The sequence below is a fragment of the Elephas maximus genome, chromosome 26, assembly GCF_024166365.1.
Source record: "Elephas maximus indicus isolate mEleMax1 chromosome 26, mEleMax1 primary haplotype, whole genome shotgun sequence".
In the NCBI taxonomy this organism is placed as follows: Eukaryota; Metazoa; Chordata; class Mammalia; order Proboscidea; family Elephantidae; genus Elephas; species Elephas maximus.
The window spans coordinates 26,452,844-26,474,750 of record NC_064844.1 but is presented as its reverse complement, the minus strand read 5'-3'; the positions used below and the strand labels follow the sequence as shown (position 1 = coordinate 26,474,750).

Sequence of the window (21,907 nt, the reverse complement as noted above, 5' to 3'; positions counted from 1 at the left end):
GTGAACATAATACCCACTTCACTTATTCAGCTTTGATAATTTTGATGTATGGCAGACATCTCTGCTTGTGTGATGAGTCTCTGTAATAATTATTCTATTTTGTATAACAGCTGTGCTTTGAGCAGATGTTTCTATCACCCATGTCAATCTGCTTTCCATGGAGGAAATCTGGTTGACCTTCAAAGGATAAAGCTTATTAACCACTCTTTGGAAGCCAATGAAAGTGACATCAGTATCAGATTTTTGAAAGTAAAAATGGAAGATAATTAACTGCAGCGTAATAGTTGTAAAACAGATTTCATTGTGTTATACATAACTTCATAAAACAGGCAGTTTCCATTCTTTTACACGATATTCTCTGTAGCATCTTTACCACGAATCATGACTCCTTGACAACCCAAGTGAGAAATATTTAGAGATGCTTAATGAGCACTTGCTCTAAGAATAAGATGAAAATTAGATATCCTCAGATGGAAGGCTCACCAGGTAAAATGGTATACCACTGGAATACAGCAAGTGGCGTTCTAGGTACAGTCAGATGAAACAGGCATGTCACAAAATATACCAGGGAGACCATCTTCTTCTTTGGAAGATGAATTGTACAGCCAGAACCAATAAGCTAATGAGTGAATGCCAGTTTTGAGTACCATGACTTCCTTGAGGTGCATGCAGACAGACAAACTAGAAGGCTCCCTGTTTGGATTAATGGTGACTTACCATTGACATCTGGAAACTATTCTTATTTTGTTGGAGTTTGGATGGGGACCTGAGGGTAGTACCCAATAACCCTATTTATATGGCTCACTGACTTGTTTAAGAAGTCAATCATTTATGTTAGTCTGGACATTAAACCGGAGCCCTGGTGGCACAGTGGTTAAGAGCTTGGCTGCTAACCAAAAGATCTGTGGTTTGAATCTAAAGTCCAAGAATTTTGTTCAATAGAAAAAAAATATAGGACTGCTAAATTTGGGACTAGGTTGATAACATAATTTCCAAAGGAGAAAGCCTTATTGGAGAGAGATCATCGTGTTGGCTCATCCTCTTGTCTTTCTATATTTATAGTAAAATGCTTCAGTCTTACCAGGCTCCATACTAGGAGGATCAGAATCATCACCTAATGTATAATTTTTCTTTTGTATGCTCTAAGTATTTATCAAGTTAATTCATGTTGTTGTTGTTAGGTGCCAACGAGTTGGTTCTTACAGTGACCCTATGTACAACAGAGTGAAACACTGCTTGGTCCTGTGCCATCTTCACAATTGTTATTATGCTTGAACCCATTGTTAACTCATGGATTCATGGATTTCCTCCATTTCATGAATTCAACTGTTTGAAGGGAGCTTTGAAAAAAAATGGTAGTTTGCAGTAATCTAAAAACAGAACTAGACCATGATTCTGGAAACCCAGGTTCTGTTTTCTGTTCAATCACTTTAGCCTTTAGTGTTTAGATGTTGATTTTGGCTCACTAAAACATCATTTAAGACTTTATATTTGTGAAGTGCTAAGTAACTCTAATATTTTGATATTTTAAGCAGGTAATTTTAGGCAGAAATTATCTTGTCCTTTGTTAGGTCTGGCCACCCAGGGAGAAGATCACTAATAACCTTGCCTGATACAATAAGCACCTCTACTTATAAAAACAGCTGGATCTCTTCTGGTGGTTTCCATTCTCTTTGAACTTGCAGGTAAAGTGCATCTTGGGTTTTCTCGACTATAAACAAGTGAAGATGACTTAGGTTAAAAGTGGGAGAGTGTTCATGGGGCTGGAGAGAACATCGATTCAGCTCTCAGCAGGTGCAATTCTAAAGTGTTTCTCTGCAGGAAAAACACCAGCAGCTCTGCACCTGCTCCCTGGAGAAGGGACCAGACATTAGAAGGGCTGCCAAGGGAGAAATGACTCAACAAATAGTTTATAAACCGGATGTGGCTTTGTTTCCTTTCTCCAGTAGGGGCATGTTTGTTGTCAACTCAATTATACCTAAACTGATGGGGGAGAGGGTATGTGAAAGGGCTGGGAAAGAGCAACATGGCTAAATACATGCAGGGTGCATTATTTGATTAACAAACACAACTCTGTCTTACTTGCACCTCCATAACTGTCTCCAGACCTGTGAGCAGATGAAATACACACTGACAGTCTTCATCATCTAGCCTATTTGTTTCATCTTTTCCTTGAGGTTACACTACAAATGAAGAGTAAAATGAGAGATTTAATATGATCGATAATAATTAAGATGGAGGAAGGTTTTGAAAGAGTAGCTAAAACTGGCTAAAAATTATGAGATAAATGAACTCGTCCTCAGTAACGAGACTGAGAAGAAGCTGGGGAGTCTCTATTGGAACTGTGAACTCTGAGTAGGGTGTTGTTGAAAAAACACTAGAAAGTTATGGGATAAAGAAACCCAACTGGAAAATTATGGAGTAACACTCAATGCTCTAAGGGAACTCTTCTAATTGGTTAGTCACCCTAACTGCATTTCACCTGCAGTTCAAAGGTTATTTCAGATGATCAGGTGGCAGAATTGCAAACAACTCCAAAAGCGGTGAGAGAACCACTGAAGTGAATGGTGAGGTCATTTTTGAGATACATTTCAAGGAGAAATGAAAGTTTGAAAGACAGAGTTGGCAGTTATTGTGTGCAGGTGTTTTTCCCTGGTGGGGGAAGAGGTGGTTGACAAAGGGACAGGAATCAGTGTGTACATTTCCTGTTCCTGTTTCCTTAACCAACATCCTTAGAGAATCTCTGGGTCCTTGTGGGGGAGGGAAGGAGGGGGCAAGCGCTCTCTGGAGTCCCTGGGTGGTACAAATGGCTAGTGCACTCAGCTGCTAACTGAAGTGTGGGAGGTTCAAGTCCATGCAGAGATGCTGCAGAAGCAAGGTCTGGTCATGTACTTCCAAAAACCCAGCCACTGAAAACCCTCCGGGACACAGTTCTGCTCTGACACACGTCAACTCAACGGCAACTGGGTTTGATTTTTTAAGTGCTGTCTACTGCCCTTTTAGCCTCCTTAACCTCATCTGTAAGGTATCAAACATCTGTCCTGCAGGGATGGGACTGGGGTCACAAGTGTTGGCTGTATCAGTGTTAGCGAAGGGAGGAGAGTCACAGAAGTAAACCTTGAGAGGTTGGCATCAGTGTTGGCTCTAAAAAAACTTCTGGTCTCAGATGTACATTTTTCCTAAACTTGAAGGGCCCCATTTCTGCAATCTCGAATCTTCGGGAAATAAGGAAAATTAGAGTGGATGGAAACCATATCTTACCTTGTTTTAAAGTCTCACCCACATTTTAGAGAAGCAATTTTTCTAGCCCTAGACTTACAGAAATCTTCTATTACACTCTTCTGTATAAATAAGCAACTTCGATTCAACATTTACTCTTTATTGTGTTGTATGAAGTACCTATGTAATGCAAGAATGTACTGTACTAAAATACCCCTATTTCCAAATACATTATGTGGTGAAACCCACAGTCTCTGCAGAAGCATCGTGAGTAACCTGTGCCTTCATACTTTACAATCCATTGTTGGCTGCTGTGAGAAGTATGACAACAGGTGAAAAAAAATAATGCTAAGTATGAATACATTTTTCCAAACACGTACACACACAGCTTACAATGGAACCCCAATGGAAACAAATCAAATGGCATTGGATGCAATATCTGTAAAATGTAGACTCTGCAATAAAAAGCCAAAGGCACATAAAAATATATTTTAACTTTAAAAATAACTTAGTTACAGTAATACTTTGCTTGTGTCTTACCAACACGTAGCTGACGGTCAAAATTTTGCGATATAGCTATAATATATAAGGATATATAAGAACTACAAGAAAATCCCCCAAACCATAAAATTATTCAAAGTGAAAACAGAGAAAAGTTTTAACACTGGAGAATTCGCTATGCTGAGCCCAAACGATATAATATAGAAAAGAGTCTAGAAAAAATGCTTAGGTGTTAGATAGTTTTGACTTCCTCTTGCTCAGAAAATGCTGCAGTACTGTACAGTTCCTTCCCGTGCCTCGCCCAGCCCTTCCTAAGTGCCAATCCCAGCCAAGCCAGGTTCCTTACTTACACATCTGCAAAGACAATGTGAGCTGAACGTCGGCAATGCCCACCGAAAATGGGCTCTGGCTGACTCATTTCCTCTTTTTGCCAGGATAGTTTTTTTCCTTTTTAAAACTTTTTGCAAACAGGACATAACACGATAGGTAAAAAAATATCTCCTAGGAACGTTATTTTAGAAAACCCATGGCACAACTGCAAATATAGCCAGTGAAGCTCTCCTCTGCAACTGTGGTTAGTTTTGGCTCTTCAGTACCTTTCGCCCCAGAGGAAAAGGGCTGGTGTCCTGTTACTTGTTTTTATCCATGACATTCAGCACCTCATCCAAAAGTGAGGGCCCCAGGTCAAGCTGCAGGGAGAGGAGGGAGCCGGTCAGATCCGAGAGGGACTCCTCTGATTTTGTCTTTTCCTTGATGAGCTCACATGGGGCTGGCTGGTCAAACAGGTCCTCGGTGGGCCAGTCGGGGTACTGTTCGGAGAGGCTGGACGAGTGGCTGTCCCTGCCCTGACTGGACTGAGACGCGGAACCACTGGAGCCCCACGAGGCGTCTCCCTGGTGGACTGGCCCGTTCTCCAGCAGACTGCTTTTCTCCTGAGCCTTTTCTTCCACAACAGGCTCACAGCTGAGCCTGGGCAGCTTTGCTGGGCCAAAGGACTCCTGCTTGGAATTAAATGTCACTGGTGACAATAAGGGTAGAATGAGCGCTTGGGACCCTCCAATGGTTGGGAGGGAGATGGCGTTTTTGAGCACTGGGGAGGGCGTTTCTGTGAACACAGAGTCAGAGGTGCTGTTGGCTCGGAAAAACTCGTTATGCCCAGGGAACTGGCCCATGCGTGCTTTCTCCTGGTTTCCAGGTAAAAGCTCATAATTGCCTTGAAGAAAGGAAATGTCCCCAAAAACGTCATGCTGGCCCTCTTTGCCAATGTGAATGGTGTGGCGAAAGTCTCCAAGGGGAGGACTAATCATATCAGGAGACAGAATGTCCCTTAGTTTAAATTTCTTTCCCTTCTTGTTATTGGCAGCTTTTAGGTAAATTGGGGTCTTGGCTGGCATTTTGGAATTTGAGAATGTTTATTTTGCAGAAGGGAAAAGGATCACTTTCTTCACAGATGTGATATGTTTCTGAAAAATCCTTTCTGATATGAACAGTCACATCATTTTCTTCAAGGAGCTTAAGAAGCAACTCTGAAACAAGATGGGGTCGGAGAGACTTCCTTGAGTTACGGCCAAGTGAGGCTTCCAAGACAGCCAGTCACACCATCTGATCCTTTCTGCACCATGGAAAAACCTGGAAAATAAACCAGAGCAAGTTATAAACAGCTAACCCTTCAGGGTTCACTGTTGTTGTTGTGTGCTGGTAAGTTGACTCCGACTCACAGTGACCCTATAGGACAGGGTATAACTATCCCATAGTCTTCTAGGCTGCAATCTTTATGGGAGCAGATTGCCAGGTCTTTCTCCCTCAGAATCACTGGTGGGTTTGAATGAATGACTCTTCAGTTAGCAGTTGAGCACTTTAACCACTGCATCACCAGGACTCCTTTCAGGGTTCACTAGTCCTCCTTTTCACAAAAGGCCTGTATATAAAGGCAGTTCCCACCTAAAGCTGAGCTTTATCTTGTTGTTTCCCTATATAAAGCTTTCAGTTTGACAAAGGCTCACTGATCCGGCCTTACTTCAGGGAAAAAAAAAAAAAAGACAAAAAGACTTAAAACCCCCAAATCTATGACATCGGCACTTTTTAAACATGCCCACGGACATACCTAAGAGCGGCTAAAAGGATTTTACCCTTTTCCTCTAACATAAGAACTACAGTCAGCATATGACCAGAGTGCCTTCAGCTCCTTAGGTATAACTAAAAAAACTAGATTAGTTTAAAAATATTATTTTTCCTATTTGCTTTGGCATTCCCACTAGCAAGACTGATAATACTTTGTGGTTGAGTTCAATATGTAAATAAAATTAATAGTCCTGTAAGGAAAGAAGGAGCTCTGGTGGCGCAGTTGTTAAGTGCTGGGTTGCTAACCAAAAGGTTGGAGGTTCGAAACTACCAGCTGCTCTGTGGGACAAAGATATGGCAACCTACTTCCAAAAAGATTACAACCTTGGAAATCCTATGAAGCAGCTCTACTCTGTCCTATAGGGTCGCTATGAGTTGGATTCAACTTCACAGCAATGGGTTTGGTTTGGTTTTTATAAGGAAAGGGCTTGAGATACCATTTACTAAGTGACCAGATGGTGAAAATGGTTAACACGGTTGGGTGCTAACCAAAAGACTGGAGGTGTGAGTTCACCCAGATGTGCCTTGGAAGAAAGGCCTGGTGATCTACGTCTAAAAAATCATCCACTGAAAACCCTATGGAGCAGTTCTACTCTGACACACATGAGGTCCCCATGAGCTGGAATCAACTTGACCATAACTGGCAACTGTATGGTAGTGTCCAACATGCTCTTAGTGAGATGTGCTCTTCCAGAGGAGGGAACTCGATTCAGTAGTTAAAAACAAAACAAAAAACCAACCTTTCCTAATAACATACAGACAATAAGTGACAGAGCTGGAATTGGAATCAATGTGTTGTGGAAAGTACTGGGCTCAGGATTTGGTGGCCTTCTGGGATGGAAGAAAAAGAACAAAACTGCTTCTTTTCAAAGAGAAGACAGTGTGGTTACATATATTACACTGGGCCTTCACTTAGAATTACCTTCAAAATATTTTCTAGTAAGTTCCTCTTCTCTGTGGTAGGCAGAATTCTAAGATGGCTGCCATCTCTGCCTCCTCATGCCTTTGTGTAATCCCCTCTACTGGAGTGTAGGCAGAACCTGTGACTTGCTTAGAAACAACAGCATATGATGAAAGTGATGGAATGTCACTTCCCGGATTAGGTTACATTTTAGAAGACCTCATCTTAGCAGACTATAGAGAGAGACTCCCCTTGCTGGCTTTGAAAAAGTAAGCTTCCATGTTGTGAGAGGGCTTATAAAAAGAAATTCTGCCAACAATCTGAAGGAGTTTGGAAGTTTCCCCAGTCAAGCTTCTGGTGAGACCACGGCCCTGGCTGATACTTAGATTGCAGCCTGATGAGACCCTGAGCAAAGGACCCAGCTAAGCCCTGCCGGACTCCTGACCCACAGAAACCGTGAGATAATAAATGGGTGTTGTTTTAAGTTGCTAAATTTGTGGTAATCTGTTACACAGCACAGAAAATTAACACACTTCTCTATACACGTCATATGATAAAATTAGAGGTGAAGAGCTAGAAGGTGTTTGGGGACCTGAGGTCCTCATTTTACAGATGACAAACTCTTGGTACACACAATACCATGCCTTCTTCAGTTCCATCAGGTGATACCAGTTCCCCACTGTGGGAATCCCCTGGTGGTTCTGCTGTGACCTTTTTCCCATCATGATCTCTTCCCCTTGGCTGCAAAGCCTGCAAAAAAATAGTCTATGGCTGGGTGAGACAGTGGCTTGAGGAGAGCCACATTTGCTTTGTAGCATCTGGGGGCTGTACCCATCTGCCCCATCCTTCTTTCAACAAAAGTTTTCATTTGCCAGTGGCAGGTGACCAGAACTTTGTTCTACCATCTTCCCCGCTCCCCCTGACCCCCCAACTGCAAGGTAATAACTAACTGTTTGGCAAATGGCATGTTGACCAGCATATACCTAGAGTGCCTGTCAGCATGCCTTACAGTGATCCAGGCCAGGGAAGAAAGAGAACAACGAGCTGGAGGAACCCCAACCCTACCCCCACTTCAGACTCGGGGAGGAGGACGAGGCAGCATTAGGTTTGTACCCACTCACAGTGGGCTGACCTCAAAACTGCCAAAGAGAGCTACATACGCACCACCTCTTGCTTTCTCTTTTTTTTTATTATTTAAGGCACTGGGTCAAAAAATCCATGGGGGTGTAGCCCTCGCCTAGGTATCCTGCTGGCCTCTGAGGCCACACAGAGTGGTCTTGGGTTCTGCAGCCCTCGCCTAGGTGTCCTGCTGGCCTCTGAGGCCACACAGAGTGGTCTTGGGTTCTGCAGCCCTTGCCTAGGTATCCTGCTGGCCTCTGAGGCCACACAGAGTGGTCTTGGGTTCTGCAGCCCTCGCCTAGGTATCCTGCCGGCCTCTGAGGCCACACAGAGTGGCCTTGGATTCTGCGGCACATTTCAGGTTAGAAGCATTACAGAGACACTGTGTGATTACAGGAGACCCTTGATACTAAGTGGAAAAACGGGAAACCCTAGCAAAGGAAGCCAAGACTTGGATGCTGGCATTCTCTCTCAGTTTTAGGTCTAATTCGGGTCTTGCAGCAATAACAAAATTTAAAACCTGGGTCCTCTTGCTAATACATCAGGGCTTCTTCCTGTATAAATACATGATACATGGCTCCAGCCTAGGGCCCTGCCACCCACCTTCGCGTCTCTCTGCGCACAGCGCAGATGAGTGGGATGAATGGCTGCAGAAGGCACTGGCCGCAGAGGTTAGGGGGGTAGCCCTGATGAATGGCCTCCCACACACAGCCAGGAGGGCAGCTGCTGTGAAAAAAGACACAGTGTATTCACTGCAATTCAGGGGCGTGCAAGGATGCCGATGGCCAGCTGGTGGAGCGAGGGTTATACAAGGCCAGAAGCAGAGATGAGGGATTTCAAAGTTATCTAAAAAAGAAAAATTCCCCAGGACATGCAGCCAGCAGCTGGTTTCAGAGAGTGGTCCCGGAGTCCTCACATCTACCCCGTTACTTAAACAACAAGGATGAGGCTACCCTGTGGGGCACTGGGAGTTCCTGGGCATACAAACAATTAATGTGCTCAGCTGCTAACTGAAAGGCTGGAGGTTCGAGTCTACCAGGGGTGCCTTGGAAGAAAGACCTGATGATCAACTTTGAAAAACCAGTCATCGAAAACCCTATGGAGCACAGTTCTACTCTAACACATGTCAGGTCGCCATGAGTCAGAATCGACTCGACAGCAACTGGTGCGGGACAGTGGGGCGGCAAATTCAGGAGGAAAAGAGGGGAAGGAAATGCTTCTCTCTGAGGGCACGGGGTGAGGAGTGCCCAGGCCTCAGGCCTCCTGGCCACGGACACTAATTGTTGCAGGCACCCAGGCTGAGGTGCGCTTGGCCTGCCGGGAGCTGGGGTTTTACGTCAATGGCATAGAGACAAAGGTTGGAGGAAGTGGCAAAATAAAGACAAGAGAAAAAGGTTAAAGATAAAAGAACTGGTGAATGGAGGCTACACAAGCTGCAGACAGTGAGACTTTGGAGAGCAGGAGAAGATAACCTTAAAAGGCTTCTTCTTTCTACAAATATTTGCACAGTGTTACACACATCTCAAGGATGTAGGCCCTGAGGACTTGGGAAACATTTTTTTAATTTAATTTCTACTATGTGCCAGTGCTAAGAACTCCCAAATAAGTGGAAGTTTCGAAACTTAAAATTTAAAAAAATGAATATGAGGCAAAAATGACAGCTTCACAAGTTTAGATGGGTGGGTGTCTGATCTCAACCCTTTATCTTATCTGTTATTTTCCTCCTCCAGCTCAGGGATACCCCTGCTTGATTACAGGAGAGGCAATCCTATTCCCACTTCTTACAATGACCATTTCCTCCCCTCTCTCTTTCTGAAGATTCTGGACTTCCTGGCTTATCATTCAGTGGACTTCCCTGCAGCTTTACCAGGTTTCCCCTTGGGGATATTTAAAGAGCTCAGAGATATATACCCAGACTAATAACTCTTTCAACGTCTTCTCTGCCTTTGTTTTATGCAGAAACCCAATGGGGCAATTTCTTCACTAGTGACTGGCCTGCCTCGAGAGGCTATGTGCTTCTCCTGGGAAGCAACGGTGACAGCAGTGGCAACAGCTAACACTTACGGGGAGCATCTCTCTGTGCCAGACACTGTCTAACCTTTGACATGTACTAGCTCACTCACAAGAACCTGAGGCTGCTGCTGTTAACATCCCTGTTACACAAATAAGGCACCAAGGCACTGAGCTGAGTCCCTTTGCCAAGGCCGCACAGCTGCCAAGCAGAAAGCCAGGCTGCTGGGCTCCAGAGTTTGAGGTCTTGACATTGACAATTGGTGGACGCATGCCCTGGGAATTCAGTCAGCCCCCCAAAATTATGAAGGGGTTGCATTCCAAATTCTAAGACACAAATGTGCAATCACGTACTGTCCTTATGAGGGTAGGGAACAGGCCTCACACATACTGACGGTGGAAGAACGGACAGGTTCAGCCTCAATGGAAGGCAGTATCAAAACTGTAAATTCACATGCTCTTTGAACCAAGAATTCCATTTATAGGGAATCCCTAACTCACGTAAATGGGAAATAATGTATGTGCCAGGGTTGTTCAATCCAACACAGTTTGTAACAGTGAAGAGTTGGAAACAACCTAAATAAGTGGTCCCCAATAGGGGACTGGTTAAATAAATTAAGGTATATTCATACAAATGAGTACCATGCAGGTGTGAAAAAGGAAAAAGCAGTTCTTTGTGTGCTAATAAGCAACGAGCTCAAAGATATGTTATTAGTAAGGGAGAAAAAGGTGTACGTATTTATATCTGTGTTTGTTTGTATATCCACAAAATACCTCTAGAAACATCCATGAGAAACTAATGGTGACTACCTACAGGGAGGGAAAATGAGTAGAAGATAGAAAAGAAACTTGAAGCTTTTCACAGTACATCTAAATTTATAACTCTGGATTTTCCAACCATGTTAATGAATGAGCTATTTAAAAAGTTAAATAAATGGGTTGCTTAAGGCTCAGATTGAGAAGTCCCTTGGCGGTACAAACAGTTAAGTGCTCAACTACTAGCAAAAAAGGTTGGCAGTTCAAGACTACTGAGAGGCACCTTGGAAGACAGGCCCAGCAATCTGCTTCTGAGAGGCCACAGCCTTGAAAACCCCGTGGAGCAGTCCTACTCTGCACACATGGGGTTGGCCATGAGTTGGAATCCACTTGAGGGCAACCAGCAAGGTTCAGACTGCACTTTCTTGCAGAGCCAATGTTATACACGGTACTGAGGTCCTGAGAAACCTAGTGAACCTGTGAGGTACCTGATCATAACATGTCTATGCAAAGATGTGAGCAAAAGCCACAGTCTGGGAAGGCAGCATATAGATATATGAAGTCCTTATGAGAGGGCTGGGCCTGGTCCCACCTGAGCTTGGAAAGGGAGAGATCACTAGTTCCTGTAGTCGTTAGCCCTTCACCAAGGAGGCAGCATCAGCCTGTATTTTACAGAAAGATTTCAGAAGAGAAGGGGTTTTAGGAAGAAGGAAATGAGAAGAGGTGAAGAGTACAAGGGTGCTGGAAGAAAGGCCAGAGGGCAGGGCGTCCACGTGGAGGAGCCAATAGACAGGTAGAGTCGCAAGGGCCCTGCGTACAGTCCCTTGTCTGTGAGGTGGCTAGTGACACTGACAGATAAAACTTTACAGTGGAATGGTCCTCAACACCATGACAAGAAACCCTGTCCCTCCTCACCATTTCAAAAAGAGGAGGCTGCTGATGGCTGACCAACCAACGTGGCAGCAGACAGAGGGAGGGACGGACCAGAGTGGGGAGAGCCTGAGTCGGGGGACACTGAGCAGGCTTTACTCTACACCCAGAAGGAAGCAAGGCGTGCTTACAGGAGGGTGGTGTGGGAGAAGAAAGGCTGACTGGGAGGATTTATGGGCCGGAAGTGCGTTATTAGACTAGAACTGGCGAGAGCACACTCCTGGGAGTCCCGTGAGCCACATGATGAGAATTTATAGCCTTTCTGCATCAGCCCAGAATCTATCATCGATATTAACTCTCAGGCTCAGAACCACCGGAGGATGCTGATCACCCACACTCAGGCCTCTCCTGCCCCACCTTTAACCTCTTCCTGCAACAAGGACTTGTGCGCTCAGGCTCCATTTTGCTTTCCTGCCCACCTCTCCCGCTTTCTTGCGTGGCTATCAGTCCTTTACTTCTACTATTCCCACATCTTAAGCCCTTTCTCAAAAACCGTTCCCTTGACCCCGAAATCTGAACTCGCCAGGACTGCCAGCTAACCCCTTCTCTTGGATCTCTGTTTGCTCCTTTTTTCCTCCCTTAGATGACACTCGAGATAACAGTCATCTGGGAAATTAGATTCCTTTGAAAACAAATTCTGCAGTTCCTGGGCACTGGTGAGGAAAGTTTCTCCAACAAAATGGTCGGACTCCTCAGCCAGCCGCTTGTCTCCCTCCATCAGGGCTAGAGAGGTGGTCCGGCAGATACGTGGGCCAAAGGCCAGCTACAAATGGACAGGCTTCCTTTTACAGGTACTTTCAAGAAATTAAACGGCTCAAAGACACAAAAGTACCGGAGAGAGTGCTAGGGCCAGGTTTTGATAAGAAAGGCCTAGTGCCGGGCTTAACACTAAGCCATCACCACTGGAGTCAATTCCGACACATGGCAATCGATGCGTTAGAGCAGAACTGGGCTCCCTGGGATTTTTCCTGGCTGTAATCTCTATGGAGGCAGACCATCAGGCCCTTCTTCTGAGGTGCCATGGGGTGGGTTCAAACCACGAGCCTCTAGGTTAGTGTCAAACACAAGCTGTTTGTACCACCCAGGGACCTTGGCCTGACACTAGGCCAGACAGTTCTAGTTTCTCATTTGTGACTGACTCAAGCAAAGACGACAGTGGTAATAACAGAAGTAGTAATGGCAGTAATAATTCAAGGCAGAAAAAAAAAAGATGTCCATTGCTTCACCTCCTTGTCATCCTTCTGGTAAGCAGGATGACGCTGAACAGACCAAAATGGGGTAGCAGCAAGGAGGAGGGAGAAACAAGCGGGTATAAAAAATGACAGATGGAAAAACCCATTCCTGAACTCCTTAGAGTTGACTGTACTGGCAATTTTGCAGGGTTCTGAAAAGAACAAAAAGTCAAACCAAACCTGTTGCCGTCGAGTCGATTCTAACTCGTAGCAACCCTATAGGACAGAATAGAACTGCTCCATAGAGTTTCCAAAGAGCAGCAGTGGGTTCCAACTGCTGACTGGTTAGCAGCAAAGCTCTTAACCACTGCGCCACCAGGGCTCCGAAAAGAACAAAGAGGTTGGGATAAAAAGACTTCATTTATTTTAAGAAAGGAATGTTTGGTTTGCCTACTAATTATTCTTAGATTAATTCTTAGTGGAGAGGGTAAAAAATTTCTTGCATCCTACAAAATAGGTTGCACAATGTTAATTAAAAACACATACGCCTAAAAATAGGGGCAGGTGGGATAAGGGAGGGGTATTACTGTCCTGAGAAACCTGCTGGGTTCTCCCTGTCTTCTACTTTCAGGAAGTGAGCCTCTGCCTGATTTCCCCTTTCCTGCTTGGTGGTCATATCCCTTAAGGGCATCCTAGCTTCTGGTCACTTTTCACTCGGCCTCAGCACCTATCTGTACGCCCTTTGTCCTAGCACCAGCCTCAGCACCACTGTACTGTCCGGGCTCCGAGCAGAAATATTAAATTAGTCCTCCTTCGTGTCTTCATCAACAGTCCTAGGCAGGGATGACTCGCTCAAGTACCCTCCCCCATCTCCCCACCCCTAGCCACCTTTGGGAGTGTTTCTCTCTGCTGACACCGTGGCAAACCCCAGAATACTGTATGCCACCCTGGGCTCTGCACTTTGGATGGGATAAAGGTTACCTGGAGTATGTTCCCACATGTGAGCAACCCAACCAGGAGCCAAGGAACTTGGTCACATCAAATCAGAAGGAGCTGAAGGAACTGAGTAAATTCACTGAAACCAAGCCCACTGCTGTGGAGTTGATTCAGACTCATAGCGACCCTACAGAACCCAGGAAAACTGCTCCATAGGCTTTCTAAGGCTGTAAATCTTTACTGAAGCGAACTGCTGCATCTTTCTCCCATAAAGCATCTGGTGGGTTCAAACTGCTGATCTTCCGGTTAGCAGCTGAGTGCTTTAACCACTGCATCACTTACAGAAAACTCAGAAAATTATCTTTAGGGATCTGAAGGACTCGTTAATTGTAAACACAAGAGGGATTAACTTGTTCTGCAAGGCCTTAGGGCTACTAAATAGCAGCTACAGGGAAACAGACTTTGGCTTTTCCAAGGAAGAACCTCCCTCCATCCTCCCTGCAAACAAAAACCCAAAAAGCCAAACCCAACACTCTTGAGTTGATTCTGACTCACGGTGAGCCCATGTGTCAGAGCAGAACTGCTCCATAGGGTTTTGATGGCTGTCATCTATATCAAAGCAGACTGCCAGACCTTTCTTCTGCAGCGCCACAGGGGGGTGGTTTGAACCACCAACCTGTACGTTAGTAGCCAAGTGCGAACCATTTGCACCACCCAAGGACCATAATGAAGAACCAAGTTTCCCCAAAAACAAATGAGTTGCTATGGGGAGGGCAAGAAGGGGCTATGAGCATGGGGAGAGGCAGCCATTCCTCTGAGACTGCCTGAAGGTGTTTACATCCCAGTTTCTTCTCTATGGGGATGCTATTACTGCTCATTTCCTTATGGCCCCAAGTCACATTTACCTATAAAATACTCACAGACTCCACCTCCCCCACTTTTTTTTGTTTTGAATTTGACAGTTTATTCAGTGACTTTCCACCAGACACATTTAATGGAAAATGAGACAGAAAATTAATTGTATTCATACCAATATTATTGGGTTAATAAAAGTTTGTTTACTGCAATTGTGCTTAGCAACATAGTGAATTTGGATTCTTAAGACTAAAGTTTCCCTTCCAAAGGCTTTCTGTGTGAAGAAGGCTGTGCTTTTCCACTAAAACAGAAATGACGAACCAGGCTTTGGTTTCAGAAACACTGACACAGTATAACAACATGGGGGTGGCTCCTGCCAATCAGTCCACAAGCCTCTGTAGGAGCGCTTCCCCAAATCAGACAAGGAATTTTAAAATTCAAGGGAAAAAAATCAAATCATAGTACTAAAAATCCAACAATGAACTTAAATGAAAACCCAGGACAGAAATAAGTGTAACAAGAGAACACTCAGGGAACAGCATCCTAAAGGTATGCTTTTCATACTTCCAATCTATCTTCCTCCCCCCATTTTAAGATAAGAAAATGCCTTTTCTACTTGTAGGTTTTTAACCTCTCCCCAGACCATCTGAGCTGAGGGTGCAGCTATACACTGCCAGACTGTAAACCGCAGTAGCCCAGCTCCAGCTGCCCAGTTCTGTCTGCAAACGGAGGTGGCTGTGTTTTATGGACCCACTCAGAAAGTCTCTGAGACACTGCACCTTCAGTTTATAAGTGGACTTCTTGTTTATGACTCAGCTACCACTTGCATTTACTTTTCTTTTACAACCCTGATTATATAAAAACCAAAACCAAAACCAAACCCAGTGCAGTCTAGTCGATTCTGACTCATAGTGACCCTACAGGACAGAGTAGAACTGCCCCATAGAGTTTCCAAGGAGCGCCTGGTCGATTCAAACTGCCGACCCTTTGGTTAGCAGCCGTAGCACTTAACCACTACGCCACCAGGGTTTCCCCTGATGACACAGAGACCCACAAAATACCATATGGGAGACTCACTGCTAATTTGTGTCTACTTCTCACATTTATAGGATTTAACTGTTCTATCTGAAAGATTTTTTAGAATCAAAATTAGAAGACAGAACATCCACTTCACAAAATACCAAGCCACTGCTTTTGAAGAGAGGCCATTATGGCCTTTTTCCCTATAAAAATGAGTTATTGGGGAGGACTAAATATGGACACTGATCCCTGGTCTTTAAGACAAGGCAGCAGAGGGCAGGCTCTCTCAAAATGTCTGGCTCGTTCAACAGGGGACTCAGCCTCAGCGCTGTTCAGGAGCACCGATTCAGGCATTTGAGTTTGGTAGATGAGCATCAGAAGGCCATCAGAGTGAACTGGGTGCTTCCATAACTAATATCTATGCGCTGCCATAACTAATGGATCCCACCTGATCTGAACGCTGCAAGGATAACACCCATACAGGAAGTGAACTCAACTTGGAAGTCTTCAGCAATATTCAACCAGGATATTTATTCTAAACTGTGATTGCAAGTAACTCTTAAGGCTGCTTAGTGTTAGAAATCTTTATGGGTTGCTCACACACACACACAAAAAACCCCTACTATTTAAGTCTGCAATTATCCTATGCAAAACTGCAGTTGTGGCAACAGTATCATAGCTACTATTAGTCAGTCAAATGATCCAGACTTACAGGTTTGACAGGTATCTGGAAATTCAGTCATTTGACCAATATCACCTTAAGAGAGCCGAGTCCCTAGTCATCTGCCTTGGTAACACATCCTCAGGTTTAGGTCCCAGAACACCATCTTCCCCTAGTAGGGTGGTAGGTCAGACGTGACAGTGGGGATCAATTTCTATGTCACTCCCCCATCCTGATGGGGCCCTCTACCCCCACCCATGCTCCCTGGGGGTCTGAGATACAGCTTCTCTGCATCACACCAGCACTCAGCCTGTCTGCAATCTGCCAGTGGCCACTTCCAACCCTTTCGATGGCAGACACCCCAGCGTAACTGGTGTGTATGTCTGCACAGAAATAAGTATTGGATGTTGAATGAACGAATGAATAAGTAATCTCTCTGACCAGGCTGAAAGCTCTTCTGTGGTCTTATCGTTTTTGCCGCCCAGAAGCCCTGGTACAAAATCAATAGTTAAGTGTTAAACCCATAACCCCTGCTAGACTCCCATCACCCCCAGTGCAAGTCAAGAGGCCTTTTCAGGGACACAGGGAAGTCCTGACTGCAAACAGAGGGCAGGTGAGAGTGTGCTCCCAGGTGCTGTGCCTAACTACGTCTTTCCAGCTGTTCATTGCCCCATCTGTGGGTCAGGGAGAGATTAACACAGGGCAGTCTCTAGGAAGTGGAACTTTTAAATGCCTGGTTCTCTGAAGAACTTACACATGTGAATGGAAAGGACTACGATTTGAGTGCGTTCTGTGGTCGCACAGGTACATACTGTCTTATTTAATACTTAGAACACACCTTGGAGGCAACAATCGTATCTCAGGCCAAATCCCAGTGTGCAAGAGCTGGGATTTCAGCCCCAGATGGACTCCACAGTCTGAGCTCAACCACTGCCTACTGTATAGTGTGAGGACCACCACCTTGCAGATTATCTGTCTTGATGTCTGATAACTCCAAGAAGAAATGATGCCCTATGATCTCAACATCAGCAAGAGGTGGAGATGCTAACGTGACCTTGTCAGAAATCAAGAATGAATAAAACGGTCCTAGACACCAGCCTTTCCAACTCTAACTTACTAGGACTTTTCAATATTTTTGCTATTTGTCAAAAGGAATCTCAAAAGGAATTTGACTTTATGGTAAAACATAAAAAGAGTCAAAAGATTTTAATTTTAAGGTAATAAAAGTCCTCTGTGTCTCAAGGAGAAAAACAAACATCCTGTTCTTAGAAAACAGCTGTAAGTGCTGTGAATTCTTTTCCCTGAGGAAACACATGCTTGGGGTCACACATAATCACACTGCTTTCACCTGGGACAACGGCATCTTTCCCTCACTACTGACACTTCACTTCCCTGGTAACTTTCTGAAACTAAGAACTCTGTGTTCCTTACATGGAATGTCCTCCCACCTTCTTACCATCATCAACGACTCATAACATCCTCCAAGACCGGGTTCAAGAGTCACTTCCTTCCTGGAGGAAGTCTAACTTACCTCATGCAATCCAGGCTCATTACTGCCTTGGGTTCATGGAGCATTTATAGTTTGTTTTGTTATTTTCCTGTTCTCTGGTTTTATGTTTAATATCTCCAGGTAACGGTAAGCTTAAAAAGAATAAGGTAAACAAAAGTGCCATCAATAAGAACTGCTGTCAATGAAACTCTTTACGCTGGATCAGTTACAGAGCTTCTTCTCAGGCTGTGAACACAAGGGACCTTCAAATTTTGTTGAATGAGCCCCTTCTGCCAATCCCTTAGGCCAAAGGTCTGCAAATTTCAGCAGGTGGGCCAGATCTGACCTCCTGCCTGTTTCTGTAAATAAAGCTTTATTGGTATACTCATAGATACTCATTTATGTATTATCTACGGCTCAGTGGTTCTCAAGGGGAAGTGATTTTGCCCCCCTCAGGGAACGTTTGGCAATGCCTGGAGACATTTCGATGGTTGTGACTGGGTGGTGGTGCTACTGGCATCTAGTGGGTAGAGGCCAGAGATACTGCTAAATATCCAACAATGCATAGGAGAGTCCCCCGCAACAAAGAATTCATTGTTGTTGGGTGTTGTCAAGTCGCTTTCCACTCATAGCGACCCCATGTGACAGGGTATAACTGCCCTATAGGGTCTTCTTGGCTGCAATCTTTACACAGGCAGATCGCCCCGTCTCTCTCCCGTAGAGCAGCAGGTTGGGTTTGAACTGCCAACCTTTTGGTTAGTGGCCAAGTGCTCCACTGTTTGTACCACCAAAATCTCCGTAGTGCTGAGTTTGTAAACTGGCGGAATAACTGCTTTCATGCTACAAGGTCAGAGTTGAGAGCTGTAACAGAGACCATGTGGCTCTCAAACTCTAAAATATTAACTATCTGGCTCTTCACAGACAAAGTCTGAACCTCTGCCTTAGATGTTGGCATGTCCACAGCGTTAGACATTTCTTGTCCATCCCCCAACCCTCAACAATCCCCCTGCAGTCACATCCTTGCACATAGTTTCAACTACCACCTCTAAAGAAAGCCTCCAAATCAGGATCTTTAGCCCACACATATGTGACGTCTAGACCTGTACTACTCAAAGTGTGGTCCGTGGTCTAGGGCCAGTTCATGGCAAAATTGAAGGTGTTTAGAACCTCCTATAACATTTGGCATTGTCCTGACAATCATGCATGTTCACACTGAATAGGCTATAGAAAATTTGGAGTTCTGAGTTATGAAACTTGCATAGGAGTTGGGTGTGGCCCAAGCTGCATACTTGTGCACAATATCAGATGATGAATTGGAAATTGGAAAAAAGAAAAAAAAAAAACAAAAAAACACCGGTCCTTCACAGATAATTTGAGAAGCACTGAACATTTCTCCCTGTCCTTTAGACTGCTCTACTTTGCTTTCCTCAGGCACTTCATATTCAACATAACTCTGATGGAATTTGCCATCTTTCCTCCCCCTGCCTCACTCTCCGTATCAAGTCCTATCATTCTGCCTCTTCCATCTGAGTGGGCTCTGTCTCCTCTTATTCACCCCCACTGCCTTGGCCTTACTTCTGGCCCTCATGAGCTCTCCTCTAGACAAGGGCATTTGCCTCCAGCCTCATTCCTCTTCCTGTGCTGTATCTTCCAACTTATACCACAGGGAGCCATCTAGAATGCTCAGGTAATCTTGTTGTAAGGTGCCGTTCAGTCAGTTCTGACTCACAGAGACCCTATGTACAACAGAATGAAACACTGCCTGTTCCTGGACTAACCTCACAATCGTTGCTATGCTTGAGCCCATTACTGCAGCCAGTGTCTATCCATCTCGTTAAGAGTCTTCCTCTCTTTCAGTGATCCTCTACCTTAATCTTGTCACTTCTAAAATCCTACAATGGCAGGCTGCCCTTACAGCCTGGAGATAAGACAGATGGTGAGGCTCGCCTTCGCAATCTAAGTCCCATCCATCTCTGCAGCTCTATCTTCTGCCAGCTCCCTAAAGCCTCTTAAAATTGGCGGTGCCTTTTTATACCCTTACACATGCTTACTATGCCTTGCCTCCACCTTGTCTGCTCAGTGATGCAGTCCTTCAACACTAAGTATTGCCTACTTCCCAGGTCTTCACCTGCCATGACTCAAGCTTGGTGTCTACCATGATCTTCTAAGCCAAAAACAAACAAACCCATTGCTGTCAAGCCAATTCTGACTCATAGTGACCCGATAGGCCAGAGCAGAACTGCCCAATAGGGTTTCCAAGGCTGTAATCATTATGGAAGCAGACTGCCACAACTCTCTCCCACAGAGCAGCTGGTGGGTTCTAACTGCCGACCTTTTGGTTAGCAGCCGAGCACTTAATCACGGGACCACCAGGGATCCCTTAGCACCTTGTATACACCTCGGACCAACTACCACACTGAACTGTAATTACCACCTACTTGACTGCCTCCCCACTAGACAGCCTGCTTCTCGGGAGAGAGAACTATATCTTATTCATAGCAGATTCTGGACAAATGTTTGTTGAATGAATGAATGAATGAATGAATAAAAAATCTTGAAAGACATTGCTTCCTCTTCAACCTGCCTGTTGAATATCCAAGTTGGAGTCTTTCTATGACTCCTACAGGTGGAAAAAAAAGAAATTAACAAGGAGCTGTAGTCTCTTTTCTTGTGGTAAAGGCCTTTCATTCTTCCATCTGTAAGACATTTTAACCTTTCTCTCTCCATGCAGGGTAAGGATTTAGCAGCGTATCAATATAAGCCTCAGTAATTCTATGGGCTCCTACAGATCTTTACAATTAAAGCCATGAATAATTGTGAACCTGCTGTTTGAAAGGAAAATGTCTTCTATCCATGACTGCAATGTACAAATAGATGTTAGAGAGAGGCAGGTCTCAAGAAAAATTTGACAATACATTTCCCAGAATACAGGCTTGCTAGTTATATTTAAGACAAACTTAAAGAATGAGGCCCTAAGGGAAACAATAAGCCCGCTCTCCTGACCTTTCCTTCCAAAAGGAAATGGGTAAGGCGGAAGTCAGATTGTTTGGCCAAAGATGTATATGGGAACCTCAAGAAACAACAATGGACATTCTGTAGAGAAGCGTTGTTTTTGACTTTAACACGGGACTGACACAGAACAGGTACTTAAAAGATAAAACCGCCAAATGAACAAAAACATCAACAGCTAGTAGAGCTCTCACCCACTGTTATAAATTGAATTGTGTCCCCCAAAATGTATGTCAAGTTGGCTAGGCCATGATTCCCAGTATTGTGTGACTGTCCACCATTTTGTGATCTGATGTGATTATCCTATGTGTTGTAAATTCTAATCTTTATGATGTCAATGAGGCAGAATTCGAGGCAGTTATGTTAACGAGGCTGGACTAGTTATGTTAATGAGACAGGATTAGTTGTCAATCTAGTCAATCTCTAAAGAGAGAAGTGAGCAAAGAGATAGAGACCTCATACCACCAAGAAAGAAGCGCTGGGAGCAGAGCATGTCCTTTGGACCCAGGGTCTCTGCATGGAGAAGCTCCTAGACTGGGGGAAGACTGGTGACAAGAACCTTCCACTAGAACTGATAAAGACTTTCCTAGAAGCTGGCACCTCAAATTTGGGCTTCTAGCCTCCTAAACTGTGAGAGAATAAATTTCTGTTTGTTAAAGTCATCCACTTGTGGTATTTCTGTTATAGCAGCACTAGATAATGATACTCCTATTCCAGGCCTTAGAAGTAGAGGAAAGAACTGGACCAAAAGACCCAAAACCTTGAACTTAAAGAATCTTTGCAGACTCCCATACACATCTAGGTGCCAGTTACCTCCTATGTAAAATGGAGCTATTGCCCCAAACCTTCCTAGTCTCTCTTAGGTGATTATAGAAACTGAGTGTAAAATCTCTGTAACTACAGGGTGCTATGCCAACACAAGGCATTATCTTTCCCCCAAGTGAAAAACCAGAACATCTACTGGAATACAATATGAAGAACGGGGAACCATTCTAACTGCCAAAATAACCATTTCCATTTTCTCCTTAAGTGTCGTTTGGAGCAGTCATCAATAACATGGATGGAGATGGGGCAAGATTCCTAGGGCTTGCGGATCAGAAAGTGATTTCTTCTGACAAGAGGCCGTGAGGCTAACTTCTCATACACATATACCTGTATCCTTTATCTCCCATTACAGTTCTTCCAGTCTTGAGAACAAATAGGACTTC

General features: G+C 44.5%; 1 protein-coding gene across 2 annotated transcripts in view; it reads right to left on the bottom strand.

Annotated features, from left to right (window-relative positions):
* Positions 1–281: 281 nt before the first annotated feature.
* CDC42EP3 (CDC42 effector protein 3) overlaps positions 282–21,907 on the bottom strand; it is a 32,852-nt gene continuing 11,226 nt past the window's right edge. For both annotated transcript variants that reach the window (XM_049870427.1, XM_049870428.1), the window contains one exon: positions 282–5,349. In XM_049870427.1, coding sequence (XP_049726384.1) covers positions 4,350–5,114 — 765 coding nt within the window. In that variant the 5' untranslated portion in view covers positions 5,115–5,349 and the 3' untranslated portion in view covers positions 282–4,349. The remainder of the gene's footprint in view (positions 5,350–21,907) is intronic.